Source organism: Dermochelys coriacea, chromosome 9, assembly GCF_009764565.3.
Source record: "Dermochelys coriacea isolate rDerCor1 chromosome 9, rDerCor1.pri.v4, whole genome shotgun sequence".
Taxonomy (NCBI): domain Eukaryota; kingdom Metazoa; phylum Chordata; order Testudines; family Dermochelyidae; genus Dermochelys; species Dermochelys coriacea.
In genome coordinates, this window is record NC_050076.1 from 7,240,444 (window position 1) to 7,258,973 (window position 18,530).

An 18,530-nucleotide genomic window follows, 5' to 3' on the forward strand; every position below is an offset into this window, starting at 1 on the left:
CTTTTTGGACGTGCTGACGTTTTGCTGCACTCTCCCCCAAACGGTCAAATGCAACAGATTCCCTTTCACTGTTTTCCACGACAGGCTATTATGTCCCTAACGTCAATGGAAGGGTATTAGCAAGCTCTCTGGAGAGCTGTAAAGCCCAGCCATTGACGACACAGAAAGGAAATGTTAAGTCACTAACAGTTAAAAAAAATTTTGACTTTGGAATTTTTTGAAATGTCTGGAGGTCCAGCTTTGCTGCGAGTACAGAAGAGTTGGGCAGTAAATGTTTGCCTGAAGCTGACTCATGTGACTGCTGTCATTTATAAGCCTCTTGAGCTATTCTTGCTGTTCCTGATGGCAGTGCAGCCCCTGGAGTGAATTACAGTGTGGTTTTCGCTTCAGGGCTTTCTATTATCCTATATGCGTTAACCTTGATCTGTTGGATTTTGCTCTGATGCAAGTCATCCTGTCTGTGTGACTGCAATATGGCCCCAATTAAAATCAGCTGTGAACTTTTTATTTCAAGGTGCTTGAGAAATGTTCCCTGGAAGGTAGTAAATCCCATGTTAATTACTGTTAAGAATATGAGTCCTGTGTCAAACCCCTAAGTATTCAAAATTCCACTTGATCCTTATGGATCATAATCTAATTTCAGTAAACTACGCAAGAGGACCTGGGCTACCTAATCTGAGCTGGAAGGCATGACGTGAAAAGGTGTTTTCTTGTGACTCGAAAAGCATATCAAAGTAGACACTAGAGACCTGATTTTTCCACAAGTGTTGAACACTTGCAGCTTCCACTAGAATCAGTGGGAGCAGCAGGTGTTCATCTCCTTTGAAAATTAAATATTGAGCCACGATGGCAGTGGAGGAAGCGAAAAAGGGTTATGCTTCAATATCTCTCCCCCATTTTCCCTCTCCTCTTTAATCCCTCCTTGGCCAGAAGGATGTTGTTTGAGAGACAAGACACTTTCTCCTTCCCCCTTATAGGGCTTAGTGCAGGGAACAAGGAGTAAAACCCAGGACCCAAGCTTTAATTGTCTGTGTGATAGTGCACTTTGTGGCTCCTAAACCTGGGGTGACCAGATGTCCCAATATTAAGGGCTTTGTCTTACATAGGACCCTATTATTCCCCCTTCTCTGTCCTGATTTTTCAAATTTATCTGGTCACCCTAAGCAAACCTGAAGGTTCACCAGTCCAAATCTCCCTCTACGACTACAAAACACTGGGCATTAGGTGATGATTTCTTTGTTGTATAGTTGCTGCTGCCAGAAAGAAAGAAAATTATTTCTTGTTTGGTGATGTTAAAATAACGTTAAGGATCAGACCGAGACAAACAGGTTGAAGTTGAGAATTAAGGCTGGATGCCAGATGCATGTGTGTCTCTTCAATAGAGCTTGTAGATAAAACTGAATCAATGAGGGCCAATATATTTTATCGCTGCTTTATTCGTCCAGAGAATTTGAACTCTATGACTTAATGCAGAACAAGGTTCACAGCCCTTAGCAGCATACTACATGATCTGAAAGATTTATTATACAGCCCTCCTTAGTGGGAAAAAGAGAGAACCTTACCTACTCCTTATAAAGATGAGTTTGCATTTACCGTGCAAATGGAGTTTATTGTGTAAGTTTATGGCACAGTTGAAACACTGGGAACATTCTGCATATCCAAATTACAGGTACACAATTTTTTGCCCATATTAGGAAAGTAATTAGTGCCTGTTTTCACTCATTAAAATTAAAGCAGAAGGAACAGTATCATGGCAGCTTTTCATACATTGGAGAAACCTTGCTTACAGAGGTTATATTCCCTGGTATTATTGCCCCTTACCCAATGTTACCAATCTTATTCTGATTAATTTGCATACATGTAGATGGTAATTTCCTTGGGCCAGAGTTCTTGTCTCCTTTGCCTGTAAAGTGCCATTTGTCCTAATGGTGCTATATTAAAACTCACAAAAATACAAACCTCACCTTATCCACAGAGCAGTCTAGGATATGTGAAGGCCAGAGTCTAGGACTAAATATCACACTTCTAGTCAGATAGGTACAGTGTTGCTTCGTCACTTCAGTAATGTGGAGTCCCAGTTCGTTTCTGTGTCATTTTCAGCTAAATCCTTGTTTCAATGAAATATGGCTAATGCCAGAGGCTTAGGAAATACATTTTGTGAGATGTGTGCTGGAGCTGAGGGAAGATATCTAGAGGCAGGATAGTCAGATGCATGCAGAGCTCCTCATCAAAGATTATTAGAATGTGTCACACAATGTTGCCTTCATCTGTGACTCCCATCCGGAACTTCAGCCCCTTTCCAGCAGGATGAGAGTCCAAAGGCTTATGCTAGCCAGAGGAGGAGAGCTAGATCGCTGGGTGTCCTCAGGCCTTGAAAGAGTCTGGAAGATGGTTTGAAATAGGTGCATAAATGCTGTTCTTGTAAGACAGAAGAGAGGGTATTTGGGCATGTTAACTCCTGCGTCTACGGAGGCCATCAATTTTATTCCTTTTCAACAGCGATTTGATGGCTCTGTAAATTTGCTCCCTTTCCAAGTTCCAAAGTGGTCCATGGAGTGAGGGGCAGCCCTTTAAAGGGGCTGAATCTGTTTGTGTTCATGACTGCAGCAATCTGCTGGTAGAATTGTGGCCCAGGCTGAAGTGGACCCTGCGCAACCTTCAGCTGAATACGCTTTTCCGTTCCAGGCCTTCAGTCCCAGAGCACGTTCACCACCAAATAATAGTGGATCCAGTGGCTCTTAAGTGACAGAGATCTTATAACTTAAAGTCCTTGTGCAACGTATAGGCATGTTAGCACTCTGGACTGCCTGCAAGTCTTAGTTCTCAAAGTCCTTTGGCCTTTTAGGGACTGAAGAGCAGACCTCTGTGAGAGAGCTATTTAGATAGAGCTGTCTGAGACCAGGCTGAGACCCCTTGTTTTGGACAGGCCCAGGGCAGTGAGAGACCTCATGGCTAGACGCGGGGGTGATCCCCAACATTTTCCTGTTGTAGTACAGGGCACTGTGTGAAAGAGGTTGAGAGCCGTTGATCCATAGAACTGAGGCAATTTGCACAGAAAGCATACGTCTTTCCTGTTACTGCTGGGCATCACTACCATGGCTTTTCTGTTTCTTATAACTTGGTAGGCTCGTATTTCCTGTGGATACTCCAACAACCTAATGATATAAATTGGCTGTTTTCAAAGTGTGGGTCGCGACCCTGTTTTAATGGGGTCGCCAGGGCTGGTATTAGAGTTGCCGGGGCCAAAGCTGAAGCTCGAGCCCTGCCACCTAGGGCTGAAGCCCGAGGGCTTCAGCCCTGGGTGGTAGGGCTCAGGTTACAGGCACCCCGCCTGGGTCTGAAGCCCTTGAGCGTCGGCTTTGTGGCCCCCCCCATATCTCCCCAACCTGGGGTGGCGGGACTCGAGCGGGCTCAAGCTTTGGTCCCTGTTCCTGGGGTCGTGTAGTAATTTTTGTTGTCAGAAGGGGGTCGCGGTGCAATGAAGTTTGAGAACCCCAGATATAAATGGTCTCCTTTAAATGAGACACACAAAATGTCTGGCATGGAGTCTGACTAGTGTTTTACATCTTCCCCGGCATACATAAGGCATGGTATTGCCCTGCTCCCTTCCCAGTCTTCCACTACACGTCAGGAAGGTGGATTAAATGGGTGAAACTATATCTGCTCTTGATGGCTCTGTCATGGATGCTGCAGCAGGCCTCTCCAGGGATAGCAACCGATCGAGAGTTCTAGGTATATACTAAATAAAACTATCCGTTCTTTGTGCTTCCATTCTATAGGCAAATGGCCAAAAGTCTTGGGCAGGCTGGTGAGATTGAGCCTGAAACAGAAGGGATCCTGACGGAGTACGGTGTGGATTTCTCTGACTTCTCCCAAGACGTTCTGGAATGCCTTCCCCAGAGCCTGCCCTGGGCCATCCCACCCTCAGAGTTGGCCAACAGAAGAGATTTAAGGTAACAGCAAACCCTCTCTGGTCTCAAGGTTGTTCTTCTGTTGGTGTGGTTTTTCGCTTCACAGATATTGTCTCGTCACGCCATTCAAAGGCGTTGCCTTTCTAAGTTATACCAGTGTTAGCTTGGCAAGCAGCCCTGCTCTTTGAAAAGAAAGCAAAGGACCAGTGGTTTGGGGAAGCATTTGATATAGCAAAGGGTATTTTCATCAAAAGAACTATTAAAAACAACATTAATACCTAGATAAAGAATTTAATGCCTGGCATCTAATTGGAGAGCTTTCTTTTTAGTTTGGAATGCTCTAATACTTTAGTGATAATTTTTGTAACAATGTGTCTCTATTGATGCATGGGATTTTTTTTTTTAAGACTCACAAAAGTTCCCAGTGCTTATTTTTTTCAGTGCTGACAATAATTCTAGGTTCTATGTAAAGATGTTTCTGGTATATGAATTCTCACTGAACTTCTGGTAATGTACCTAAAACTGTCTTGAATTTTCTGATTTGTTACACTGAAGCTCAGTCACACTCAGAGACAGTCCCATGTGCTGCCTGGGTTGTTTGGTTGTGGCTTTTTTCAGTGTTTCGAAGAGTTGGCAGTTTGCATTTTAGGGACATGGTGCTTCTCTGCTGATTGTTACTAAGGTAAAATGTTTGCATGGTTTTGATTCCTAAAGGCAGAGGTTTCCGTTGTCTGTGTTGGTGTAAAGGTGTGCGTGCATTTATACCCACAGCAAGTTCTACTCCCTCTTAGAATACTTACGTAGTTCCCATTAAGAGTAACAAATTGTGTCAAGAGGAGGATAGACACCAGCATTAAGTATCTGTATCTGGACTCCAGAGTTAAAAGGCCACTACGCAACACATACACAAGTCTTTGGGCTGGGATGGAGGTGGAAAAAAGGAAGATGATTTAGCAGTTGTAAAAGGAGACCAGGGCCAACTTTGGGTCCTGTTCCTGACCCTGTCACTGACTTACCGTGTGGTCTTTGGCAAGTCACTACGTCGCTGTGTGTTGCAGCTTTACCCTGTGTAAAATGGGGATACTGTCGACCTCACAGCAGCAATGTGAGGCTTCAATTGTCAATGAAGTTCTCTGTATCCTTGGATGTAGGTAATTATGTATTTTGTAATGATAACTGTTAAGATCAGAGCTACCAAAGATTTCTCTCCCAGCTTCACAGCTGTGCTCTACATAAGATTAAATGGTTTCCTCTTAAGCCTGATTCTCCACTCCAGTGGAGCAAAAGCTGGCATAGTCTGTTGAAATCAGTGGAACAACATTGGTATAAAAGTGGTATAACTCAGTGGAGAATCGAGTTCCTTATTTGCTAGTGTCAGACTTCAGATATTGGATTTCAGATTTGGAATGACTGAAAACTCAATGGTACAAGATGTCACTCCCCACAAACATTAGGCTACAGGGTGGGTGTCACTCGAGTGTTCTTATTTTTGGTTTCTTCACTACATGTCAGCAAAGGGGGAGCAATCTTCCTCTAATTTCTTCTGCCCTAGCAGTAATGCTGTTGTGGGCAGATGAGGAACTTGACATGTCTTGGATTACACCATCATTCTTGGAAACAAATTCCAAATGCATTTCTTGGTTTTGTTACTGAATTTTTACAGTGAGAATTCTCAAGGTAATTGGCACCCCATGACGGTTTTGCAGCTTGGCCATTTAAATCCTTCTCTCTGGTTAAACCGGCTGTCTCTTCACAGAGATGGTGAACACTGCAAAGTAACTTTCCTTCTGTTTGCTCAAACATAAACCCTTACTGTCAAAGCTTCCAAAATAATTACTTATGTTAGTCACGTATGAATTCTTTCAATGTTAATTACCATACTGCTACTTATTAATCTCCTAAACACACATGAAGCTAGTATGAAGTTTCTGTGCTCGGATAGGAAAGGTAAATTAAATGTGAATCTTTCTATTAGCTTGCTTTTTGATACCCTGGGCGTGAGAGTTTGCCAACTTCAAAAGAAAATGATTTTTTATTAACAAAAATAATGTGGAACACACCTAATTCGAATCCATTCCTCTTCCCCTTCCCTCCCATCAAAAAACACTCACACCATTTAGTGATAGGTCTGGGTGTCTTATCTTCTGGTGGCATGACCCATTGCCCCTTGAGACACATGCTGGCAAAGGAGGTAGTCGTAAGACTTTTAACCTTCCATCTCGGTGGTATTGACTAGCTTTTGGTACTCTCTTGGCAGCCAGTATATTGTCAGCACAGTACAATGCCTGACCCGCACTTACAAATTAGGCACCCACAAACATATATGCAGAACTGCATACATCTGAACTTGAGCATCTGTATGCACATATTGTAACTATGTATGTTAGTAGTTGATCGGTCTCGTTTCTTTACTACATAGAGAGTGATTTTCACTTATGCTACGGTATTATTTACAATACTGTAAGTCTGTACTGTACTGTAAGTCTTCCTCTATACTACAGAAAGAGCCATCTTAACTGAAATGCTTTTAAATAAGATTCATGCTAACATGTAACCGGTGTAAACATGGTATAACCTTACACTTTATATTGTAGAGCTTGTTCTAAATCCCCGCCATTTCTGTAATGCTTTTTTGTCAATGCTATCTGTAAAACAGTTGTGTGGGCTCTAGGTCGTCCTTGTTAGCATGAATCAGATCAAAAATCATGTTATCAATACTAGTTTTAGCCTCTAGTAGGGCTTGCTATTGACACTCATTCCATTAGTGTAGAAGATGGTCTCAGTTACTTGACTATTGCTTGTATTCCTCTATTGTCTGATAGCCGAGTTGTTGACAGGGCACTTCTCTTTGGGCTTCCATGACTGAGACTCTTGTGAAGTATTGTGCATTACAATATTTCTCCTAGTTTTGAAGGTAACTTTCTGACAAGGTGAAACTGGGATAAGACTCTCTCCTGCTCGAAACATGTCTTTTTGGTCTATACAAATGTAGAATAGCAGTCTCTTCAAAACCATGAGTTATGTTTGTTAATATGTCTTTGGAGTACTTAGCTGGAGGAATGATTACTTAGCTAAAAGGAATCTCACACAAAGGAAAGATTGTGAATATGGCTTTAGGTCAAAATAAAGCAATGGGTCATACTAATCCATAGAGGATGTTAACACTGATCAGTGTAAAGGAATGATTTTACTAGTCTATGCTATCTTGTAAATATATTTCCCCAGCTTCCTGAAAGTTTCATCTTTACAAAAGGTGTACTGTTATCATGTTTAGGGACTTGCTTTACTGAACTATCCTATATCTTTCATGTATACTCTTCAAAGAGATCAATTTTTTCCTCCGTCCAATAATTTATCAAAAAAGTTTTTAAAAATATTTTAATAGTACCTTATACGCAAAATCCTTAGACAGTTATAAAATTTCCTGCTGTTATAGGTTAAATTCCCATCTCTGCTGCTACTAACTCACTATAGTATTCTGGGCAACCTCTTGATCTCTCTCTATTTCATTTTATTCATTTGTAAAATGAGACAAATATTTCATAGGTGCTGTAACTAATGGTTTTCAAAGGACATTGAGGTCCTATAATGAAAAGTTCTAGATGATGATGAAGTGTTATCATTGTGTACTGACAACTGCCGTGTTCAATAGAGAACTTGGATTTTATGGTATTTGACCAGTATAGTTTATGAAATGTGTGTTCCAGAATCTGTAAACACAATTAGGATCAGAATTCCCTTTTTCCCCTTCTCTGTCTCTCAGATTGACTGGAACTAAATTAGAAAAGAGGAATGCTTGGTTTGCTATTTAAAAGAAACATTGAGACTGGAAGAGTGGTGTGGCAGAGGCAAATTCTGAAATGACGTACTTCTAGCCATTTTCTGGTCTTCTCCATTGCTTGAGCCTGTACATTTCATTTCCTTGTTTGCTTTATGCTGAGTGTTTCACCTGTGTGGTACAAAACATCACTGGTGAAAAGAAGAGGGTCAGAGCAAACAAGGACATTCAAATTTCAGAGGTGGGTGCTGCAGTGTGGGGAGTAGAGGAGGAAACCATTTGAAGAGGTTTAGCCAAAAATCTAAGAAACCTAAAAGCTATTTCTAAGGCTTGTTCCAAATGTTTCTAATTTCATTCATATCTTTTTGTTTCTTTTACTGCTAAACTGGGACAAGAAACCAAAGCCAGGAAAGTCCGATCATAGTGGGAAACAAAAACCTAAATATTGGAGAGAGAAAAAAGGCCGTTCTTTGCAGAGCAATTCTGCCTTTTGCATGTCTCCCATTGTTAGTGTTACTGTGGAAAATGTATAACGTCACTCTTTTGGAAAGCTCTAACCCTCGTTGAACTAGAGATGGTTTATATAGTCTAACATGGAAGAACTTGAGGATATCTATTTCTTTACCATTCGCCTAATAACAAGTGAGTCCAGTGACCTCCGCTGGACCATTACAAATGCGAAACTTGGCTCTCAAAATTGCTTGCTCTAAATTTTCCAGTTGCTTTCTCTTTTTTTCCATTTGATGTCATCCTGCCAACTAGTGATTTTATTATTATAAACAGGACATTGTATTCACTTTTAAGAAGAAATATGAAGCTGGAGGTAAAATTACAAACTGCAGTTTCTCAGCTGCCAAAATAGAAAACAATGAGCTAAAAATACTGAGCAAAGAAAGAAACACTGAAATATCTGCAAGATGAATCGTCTGAAGAGCAGAAATTTTCATTTTCCACCCCAACTAACTCTGTAACATTGTCTTGTAAGCAAACTTGCAGCACCGATGCTAATATTGAATATTGCGAGTCCTGCAAAGCAACAACCTGAGGAGCCAATGCACAGAAGTGAGAGGCCATTCAGGTTGTCATGATTATTCTGTTTCCCTATTAGCAGAGTTAATGAAATGCTGTTCTTACAAATGAAAACCCCCAACAGTATGACAGAGCCTTAGATTCACATAGATTCTGAACACAGGCCATAGAACTTCCCCAGAATAATTCCTAGCACATATAGAGTTAATATTTTGAGATATTTCAACGCATGATATCTGTTGACCATAAGTTGTGATGTCCTCAGAGGTACTATATAGCTACCGACAGTTACTAAGGTTTTTCAGAGTAAATAGTAACTTTCATTGCTTCTTAACAACTATTGCATCCTTCCGTTCTGTGATAGGAGAAGTAGAAACAGAGGAGGTGCTCTCTCTTGTCTTTATGTTCTATTTTGAACAGGGAGGCTCTGTTCTTAGCACTGTTTGTAATTGGAAACCACCGGTAACAGAACAGTTCCTACATTGCAGTTCTGCCCACTATTTGTGTCGTGTTTGAGGAATGGTGCAGATAGTAATACAGATTAGCAGTGTTTATATTAAAGACTTAATATCAGACTCTTAACTATGCATGCCCAAGAAGATTGTTGGTTGATAAAATTAGAGCTGATGGTAAAAATGGCAGCATTCTGCTCCCAGCACAGTGCCTGGTGAGTAGGAAGAAGAGTAGACTGTGAGACAGTTGGCTCTTCTTGGCAGGTGGAAGACTTAAGCCTTTGAAAAGGGTATAAATCAGATAAAACATAAACAATTTTCCCTGGAGATTTTCCACCACAGAAAGCTTGCATTAAGTATAATTAGAGCAAGACTTATCCTACTGTAATAGAATATGTAAAAATGCCCGGTTTCTTAAGGAACCTGACAAATGGCATGTTTAATAAATGTGTAAACATTGCTGCAAATCTGAGTCTGTCATCCTGAGATACTGTGGAAAGACACATAGGACTAGATTATGTTTCCTTTCTCATCCTGAGCAGCAGCTTATTTTGCATGTATCCCCACTGAAATCAGTAGGATGATTTGAGGAGCACAAGGTATTACTCAGTGGTGATCACAGTTTCGCGCATAGCTAGCAAAGCCAGTTGCAAAAGACACTGTATCTACTCTAGGTTGTTCTTTACAGTGCCCGTCACCGTGCTATCTCTTCTACTGTGCTGGGCTGGGGAACAACGTCCCTCCTGAACCAACGTGAATAAACCAGTATTAGAAGATGCGCCTAATGGAGCTGAATAAATAACCTTTTAGTGATGCACAGATATGTGTTCTTGTCACCGTGATGTGGTTAAGCTCATTAGCTGACGTCGTCAGAGCTTGTTCCCTGTATACGTTGCTTTTTTTCTAACCTACGCTTGCACTGGAAAAAAAACCAGTAGCATGGTAGCTTAATTTCTTACTAAATGACATGCAGTGGTTGCTATCACATATTGCAACCTGGGGTTGGCATATTGCGCTAGAAATGCAGGGTGGGGTGGGTGTTTAACGGAGGCAACATATAAGCTATTGGAAGCATAGCTGTACAAGCACACTATTGCATGGGAATTGGTGGATTGTCGGGTTATTTCCCATCAGTGGGCTCTGGTCGCGTAAAGAACAAATCAAAGCTCATTGAGTGGGGAATGTTTTGCCTGAGAGGCTTGTCATCACACTGAACTTTGAACGTTATCTATGTTTCATTGTGTCTGTACAGCTGAGTATTTTCTGTAAAGAATAATGCAGGGGGCATGGAATCCAGTCAGTTCAAGTCTATTTGGGAACAGGTCCGTTCTTGTCGGACTTTCAATGGTAGATCGTGAGGCTTTAATGGGGGTTTTAGTGGGAGAAAAACCAGCCCTCTAAGGCCACAAGTCTCAAACCTGGGTGTTTAAGGTTATGCTGCTAATTCTGTATTTAGATACGTAATTAAAGTGCCCTGATGTTCAAAGGAGCTGAGTACCTGAAGCTCCCATTGACTTCAGAGGCATGCGTTCATGCTTTGCCCCTCTGAAAATCAGGTCACTTTTGGTGAAATATCTAAATATGGGTTGATGAGCCAGAGTTCAGACATCCAGCCTTGAAAGTGTTGGCTAAAATTGGCATCTGTCAGCACCATAGAGAAAACAATTTCTTCACAATTCTTGATCAGATGATGCATTATTTCCCTTTTCGTAATGACAGGTTAACCAAAGGCATGACAAACTGTTCGTTACAAGGAACCATTTTTTCATTATGGGGTCTCATTCTGGTATGCTGTGTATGGAGCTTCCCTTGGAGGATGCACACAAATGCTGAACTTTTGGAGCAATGAACAAGGGCCTATGTAGGGATCTGGGTTGGGAGTTTATAAGGACTCACAACCCCACACCACACTAAGTGCATTTCAACTGCTAAAGCAGAGAGACCAGTACTCTCTTTCTGTCCCCTCTTTACTCCTGCCTTTGTTGGCTGGTCTTCGTTTTGTTGAATAACTTTAGGTTCTACCTTGTGGCACAGGCTGCCATAGACCAGTTCTATGGGCCACGTCACAGATGCTGATGGAATCGCTAGAATATAATCTGGTGGAATATGCTCCTCTTTTCCTTTCCCCCCAGTTCTGGTTCTCAGTTTAATTGCTTGAGATTTGTTCAGTTTACTGTGCAGAAGAAAAGTCCTAGGTGTCTTCTCCGATGTAGCTGATTTATCAAACTGCTTCTTGATGATTGATTCCTACTCCTGGAGTTCTTATGTTCACAGTCATATACAAGAAAACCAAACCCACAATATGGAGGATGTAAAAGACATTTGTTTTTGTATGACTTTAAGAACTTCCTTTAAAATTCCACCGCAGCTCCATACCAGAATGATACAGAGAAGTGAGATGTAGTTCAAACATGTGAGTAATAAAAATAACCAGGGGGCTGAAGGGATTGACTTACAGGGAAAGCTTAATTGTTAAATGTGTATTAACAAAGAGGCTAGACGCTTGAATGATGCTTAATGGCTAACAAATATATGAATCACTATGGCGGGATAGGAATTATTTAGGTTGGTAGAAAGAGATATTACTAGGACAACTGGGTTAAAACTAAGAGAGGAAACCTTTTCTGTTGTTCATCCTAAATTAGACTGCATCATAGACTCCCACGGGCATGTTGGAAACCCCATTGCTTAAGAAGCTGAAAACTCTCGACTGGACAAAGTACTTGCATACACCGAGAACAATCCGGCACTGGCCCATGGGAGATGGATGACCTAATGTCTTTTCCGTTTCTAGCTTCTGAGAGTCTATGATTAAAGAAGTTTACATGATGAAAGCATGTTTTCAATTACACTCCTGCTCTCATTCTTGTATGGGATAAAGGTGGGGCAGAGAGCTTCATGTGCTTGAGGCACAATTATAACATGACTTGTAGAAATTTAAATAGGCATTTAAATAGTGATCTCTTCTATATGCCATGGCTTTTTAAATGGTTTACTTTTTGTCAGAGAAGTTTGCTCATCTTATGCTGAAGCCATAAGTAAATAGCTGAAATTTAGTCCTGATTTGGCAAACTGAGGAGCACTGTTCTATGAAAATTAAAATGTTTGTTACAGTTGTTGTGTAATGCATTAGGGGTCATTGTAAGCCTTCCTTTTTGACTTGAATCAGCTGAGGCAAGGCTTTAGCTAAAAAATAAACATGAAAAATATAAAGACCAGCACTGGGCTGACATATAAAGATGAGACTTCTGATGTTTGTTTACCTGTGGGAGTGGATTCTTGGGAGCTTGTGCCACGGTGGATTGGGATAATGTAGTCTTTCTTTTTTACTCTCATATAATTAGTTCATTTTACAGTGTTCATTTAACTGTACAAAGAAAAAGTTATAGAGTTACTTTTGCAAGTGTGTCTCTTTTCCAAAGTATCCTAAGGTGCCTTCAGAGGCTCATTTGAGATGCTTCTGGTGCATGCTTCTCCTGTGAAAATATTCCTTTCAAGATCCTGTCTTGTAAACAGTTGTTCCAGATTTTTAACTGAAATCTACCCATACTTAGAGTGATAAATGTAGTAGCGCACTGCAACTGACACAGTGGTATCTTTGGGAGTCGGGTGGTGAAGTACTAAGGAGGTTCAGACAATTACCATTGTCTGAAATTCCTTTTTGAAAGAGAGTACTTTATCTATATCCGTTTGAGCAAAGAATGTCTATAGGAATGGGTCCTGTGCTTATTGGTATTTTATAAGAAACTTACATAGGCACTGTATTCTAGTTGGGTTGACTTGTGACTGAAAAATGAGATTAATTTTGGTGGTTGCCAAACAATTAGACTGTTGTGTGAAAAAATGTTTGTAGCTTTCACTGGAGTGAGTTGACAACCCTGGGATACCTCGTCCCAAATTAGAATGACTGTTTTCAGACCTGAAGAATGATGTCCGCTTAACTTTTTCCAAGACACAGCTTGGCAGGGTCCTACAGATGACTCTGAAGATCTGCAAGATTTTAAAAATGTCTTTACTGTTTAATTTTAAAATGTCAGCACTGAGTTCAAGTTAATAGGGATAAACCAGGATGCTGAAGTGAATTCCACCAGCACCAACCTATTGTATAAAACAATAAATGCATCCGATGAAGTGAGCTGTAGCTCACGAAAGCTTATGCTCTAATAAATTTGTTAGTCTCTAAGGTGCCACAAGTACTCCTTTTCTTTTTGCGAATACAGACTTACACGGCTGCTACTCTGAAACCTATTGTATGTATTCACAAAGTGAAGAGAGCAAGACAATCTAAAGAGGAAGAATGTAAATGTGATGCAGAAGTCTAGACATTCAGTCGCTCTATTGTAAATGTCTTAGTGTTGACATATTAAATTTTAAACAAGGCCTACAAAATCTGAACTTTAATAAACAAAATGATGGTCAGTTACCCTCTCAACTCCATCAGCCAACTGCATTGACACAAGTTTGACACAAGTTGCTTTGAACAGGGGGTTGGACTAGATGACCTCCTGAGGTCCCTTCCAACCCTGATATTCTATGATAATATGAAGTCTTGTCTTTTCTGAAATCCATAGTGCTTCTGCAGAAGTTTCACATAGGTGCTTCAAGACCTATTGAAGAAAGGAGATTAATATGATTGTGTGACCTGTAGACTCAAAGCATAGGCTCGTTCACCTGCGCATCTACCAATGTGATATATGCCATCATGTGCCAGCAATGCCCCTCTGCCATGTACATTGGCCAAACTGGACAGTCTCTACGTAAAAGAATGAATGGACACAAATCAGACGTCAAGAATTATAACATTCAAAAACCAGTTGGAGAACACTTCAATCTCTCTGGTCACTCGATCACAGACCTAAGAGTGGCTATACTTCAACAAAAAAGCTTCGAAAACAGACTCCAACGAGAGACTGCTGAATTGGAATTAATTTGCAAACTGGGTACAATTAAAAAGAAAAGGAGTACTTGTGGCACCTTAGAGACTAACAAATTTATTAGAGCATAAGCTTTCGTGAGCTACAGCTCACTTCATCGGATGCATCCGATGAAGTGAGCTGTAGCTCACGAAAGCTTATGCTCTAATAAATTTGTTAGTCTCTAAGGTGCCACAAGTACTCCTTTTCTTTTTGAGAATACAGACTAACACGGCTGCTACTCTGAAACCTGGATACAATTAACTTAGGCTTGAATAGAGACTGGGAATGGATGAGTCATTACACAAAGTAAAACTATTTCCCCATGGTATTTCTCCCTCCCACCCCACCCCCCACTGTTCCTCTGATATTCTTGTTAACTGCTGGAATTAGCCTACCTGCTTGTCACCATGAAAGGTTTTCCTCCTTCCCCCCCCTGCTGTTGGTGATGGCTTATCTTAAGTGATCACTCTCCTTACAGTGTGTATGATAAACCCATTGTTTCATGTTCTCTGTGTGTGTGTATATAAATCTCTCCTCTGTTTTTTCCACCAAATGCATCCGATGAAGTGAGCTGTAGCTCACGAAAGCTTATGCTCTAATAAATTTGTTAGTCTCTAAGGTGCCACAAGTACTCCTTTTCTTTTTGCGAATACAGACTAACACGGCTGCTACTCTGAAACAAAGCATAGGCGCTCCCTAGATTTGTTAGCCTCCGGTATGCCTTTGGATATAGCCACGTAAGTGTGTCTGAATCTTTACTCTTTGAACAGTGTGTGTATTTGAAACCTGTGGTTATGAATTCCATCTGTCTTTCTGATGGATAGGCATATACTGAAGCTCCTAATAAATTCCTTGTTTCATTTTACAACCAGTTCGGGGAGGGAATTATTTTTCCTAAAACAGGCAGCAAGTATTACTGAAGACTGCGTAATAGACTTTGTATCAAGAATACTAGCTTTGGGGCAAAGCCCAGGGAATCATCAAGTAACTTAAATGACTTGCCTGGAGGGATTAGAATTCAAGCATATGGTCCAGAAGGGGCTTAATATCTGAGGGATTGTATCAGGCTGCTCCATTGCTTCCTTCAACTACTATCTGCCATATGTAATAATGGTGTGGAAGCTGCTAAGCCAGTGGCAAACCGCAGCCATTGGGAGCTGCAAGCGGCCATACCTGCAGTCGCTCAGGTAGACAAAGCGTCTCGCAGCCCACCAGGAGCTTATCCTGAACAAGCCGTAAACCAAGTTTGGGAACCACTGTGCTAAGCTGACTATGTTGGTTTGTTCAGTCAGATTTTTGCTTAATTGCAGCTCCACTCTCTCCATTGTCTGTCTCCAGTAGTTACTAGGATAACAAAGTCCCAATTTCCTTTTAGTTTCTAAGACTTCTGTAAATTGTTAGCTCATCTGCTTAGGAGTAGAACTTCTTGGTTCCTTTAGGGCTTTCTAATGCTCTCCCGATACATGCAGTTCTCTAAATCGTAACCTAGCAATGGCCATTTCTCGGCCTTAATTTATTAAAGAAATCACAGAGACTCACTTCCTCCGCCTGGCTGGATTATCCAACCACACTATAGATGGAGGAAACAGTTTCTTTGTTTTTAGAAGGGCTTGCATGGCAGCACTTTAACATTTAATTCAACTGAAATATACAGCGTGTACAAACTGTCACTTCTCTCCTTCAGGAGCATCAAGTTACTCGTACTGAAAATCTCATTGGGAACACCCAAACTTTGCCCAACCATAGTCCCCATTAGCAGTTTGCCAGGAGCCACACCTTTAATACCTGTGGAGGCCATAGATTACAACATGCAATGCTTCCTTTTGATCTAAGCATTCTTCCACTTGAATAAAGATGGAGCATTGACTCCTAGGACTGGTAGTCACCATGGTTCACAGATGTTTCTGTTTAATGGTTAATAACTTTAACAGATCTGTTGAACTCTGAATGTTTTAGCTGAGCGAAAAGCTAATTTGATTATGATGTATTGTATCTGATATATATAGCCTCAAATATACAATAAAAAGAATATCTCCTCTGAAACTTGCATACCTTATTGTATGGATACGATTGTTTGCTTAAAAAAAAACACCCCAGAACAAAAACAGTTTTTGTTCTGTGGTCTTTGAATGTTTTAATTACCATGATAGCACCGACTGACCAATAATGTGCTAATCTTACTTCCAGTACTTCATTAGCCTGTTTTTCTAGCTCCTATTAAAAGAAAAATGTTAAAAGTAAAAAGACTGACTGCTCTGCTTTAATTAGTCTGCTTTAATTTGTCTTTTTGAACTGTGCAGTCTGAAACTGCACTTAATTAGCTTTTCCATAAAGTGGGATTGATTATACCAGAGTCTCTGTGTGCACATTTGCATTACTATCTTATAAACTTAAGCTCTGCATTCTGATAGGTTTTCTCCTGGGGTTTGATTTTGAATATTGTAGAAGGAACTAGTTTGCAAATCTTTCCTGTGGCATTGCTGTCTTACACTTTGGCTGGTAGTGGTGGTTAGTCAGCCTCCCTCTAGTACTATAGGAACTCGCATGGGCACTCATCATATGCAAGAAGAGCTGTGTGATGATGACAGGCTCAGTGCATGTTCACCTTCTGACCTTTCATTAAGAATTTCATAATAGACTCAGTGGGATCTGTGGCACCAGCCTTACCAAATTGTAATAGGAATTTTCTAGTCCAGACGCATAATACGCTCGCCACATCTCTCCACGAGGAAGGTGGAAGAAAGAGATTTCATTCTTCCATCAACAAAAGTTAGATGCCAGAGTGAGTATGCTTCTACAAGGCTGTGTTCAACATATGTTTTGGATGAAGGAGTTCCTGTATAGAGTAATTTTCCACGTTGAGATGTTTGTCTTCAGTCAGTGCAGCAAAATTGGGGGTTCTTTAAAGACACACACATTTATCTCTAGTCCTTTTCAGCATGAAGACCAGAAAAGCTCTCAACTCCATGCATGTCTATATCTCCTAAACCAGTTTCCTTTAGCTAACCAAGTGGTGTGTATGTTGGAACGAACACTTCTGGAACATCTTGTTACTTTTATAAAGTATGTTTTGACGTTTTAAAATGAATAAAACAGATTTTTATTAGGTGTAATGACAAGAAGAGATTGTTCCTTTGGGATTTTTTACAGCAGGATGGCCAAATTTTGCAACCCACAGGACCGCTTTGGCAGCCTGCCAGGAGCTGGAGGGCAGCACCCAATTTGTATTAGTTAGTGATAAATGTTATTGCATGTGCATATAACCATAATATTTGCACTTAAACAGGCTCTTCCTTGACAGGTGCATGGAAATTGCTGCTACTCTGAGTTTTGTTAATAAAAACTACCATAGGTTGGTTTTGCCATCACTCACTGGTCACAGGGAGCTCATGGTCTGACCCTTTTGGGAGCTATTGTACCGTGGCCTATGGAGGAGGTATCATTACAGGTGGACTCTGGCAGGGACACATGGAGGAGTCTGAGTGGTTTTTCTCGTCAATCCAAGAGGAGCAATGAGCAATTTCTTATCTCCACTTGGCAGTGGTTTATGTCAGGTGTTGCAGGGGTCCAGTCTGTCACTCTTGACTTTCAGTGTATGCAGGGCCATAGGAACATGTGCCAAGGAGTACGATTATTTGGTTTGCAGTACCATTGTTATGCTGGTGACACTGTACCTTGTCTGTTTCAACTGATCCAGATGGTGTCTTTTTCAGTGTCTTGAAGTGACTGAGACTTCTGGGTGAGAGAGAGCTAGCTGAAGCACAGTATAGATTAGAGGTGGTGTTAGCTGGTTGAAGGAATCAGAGGAGATAGTAGAGACTATATCTGTCCTTTGATTGAAGCCCCATCTCTCCAATCAGTATATAGGTCAATGGATGATAGAGTGACTGTAAATGCTGTAATTGGGTCTCTGTTTTTTGCAGAACTCGCTCCTGCAGCTGCCTGTAATAATGATAAAAATCAAAACCAGAAGTTTTATTTGTTACGTGAATAATGAAGTCACTGTTATGCAGAATTCAGTTTAAAGACTCTTTCTATGCCTCCTATCCTGCTACAGAAGCATCACTTTGTGATAAAATTTGAGAACTCCCATACCACAAAGTCAGAGGTGCTTCAGCATGTAGGTCCAGTATACCACATGCTTGCCTCTTGGCTACTTGGATCCATGACTTTCTCCACCTAGCCCTTATTCTGTGGAACTTTTTGCATCATATTGCTTGTTCAGAGACTTTCTGTGACCCCCATAAAGAAAAGGAGTACTTGTGGCACCTTAGAGACTAACAAATTTATTTGAGCATAAGCTTTCGTGAGCTATTGCTCAAATTTCGTGAGCTTATGCTCAAATAAATTTGTTAGTCTCTAAGGTGCCACAAGTACTCCTTTTCTTTTTGCGAATACAGACTAACACGGCTGCTACTCTGAAACCTGTGACCCCCATAGTCTT

General features: G+C 40.8%; 1 protein-coding gene across 10 annotated transcripts in view; it reads left to right on the forward strand.

Annotated features, from left to right (window-relative positions):
* The window catches only part of DIS3L2 (DIS3 like 3'-5' exoribonuclease 2), a 284,495-nt gene that overhangs the window by 121,378 nt on the left and 144,587 nt on the right, over positions 1-18,530 (forward strand). For all 10 annotated transcript variants that reach the window (XR_006274028.1, XM_043491795.1, XM_043491797.1 and 7 more), the window contains one exon: positions 3,780-3,953. Coding sequence is in view for 9 of the 10 variants with exons in the window: in XM_043491795.1 (XP_043347730.1) it covers positions 3,780-3,953 (174 nt within the window). In the remaining variant the exon portion in view is untranslated. The remainder of the gene's footprint in view (positions 1-3,779; positions 3,954-18,530) is intronic.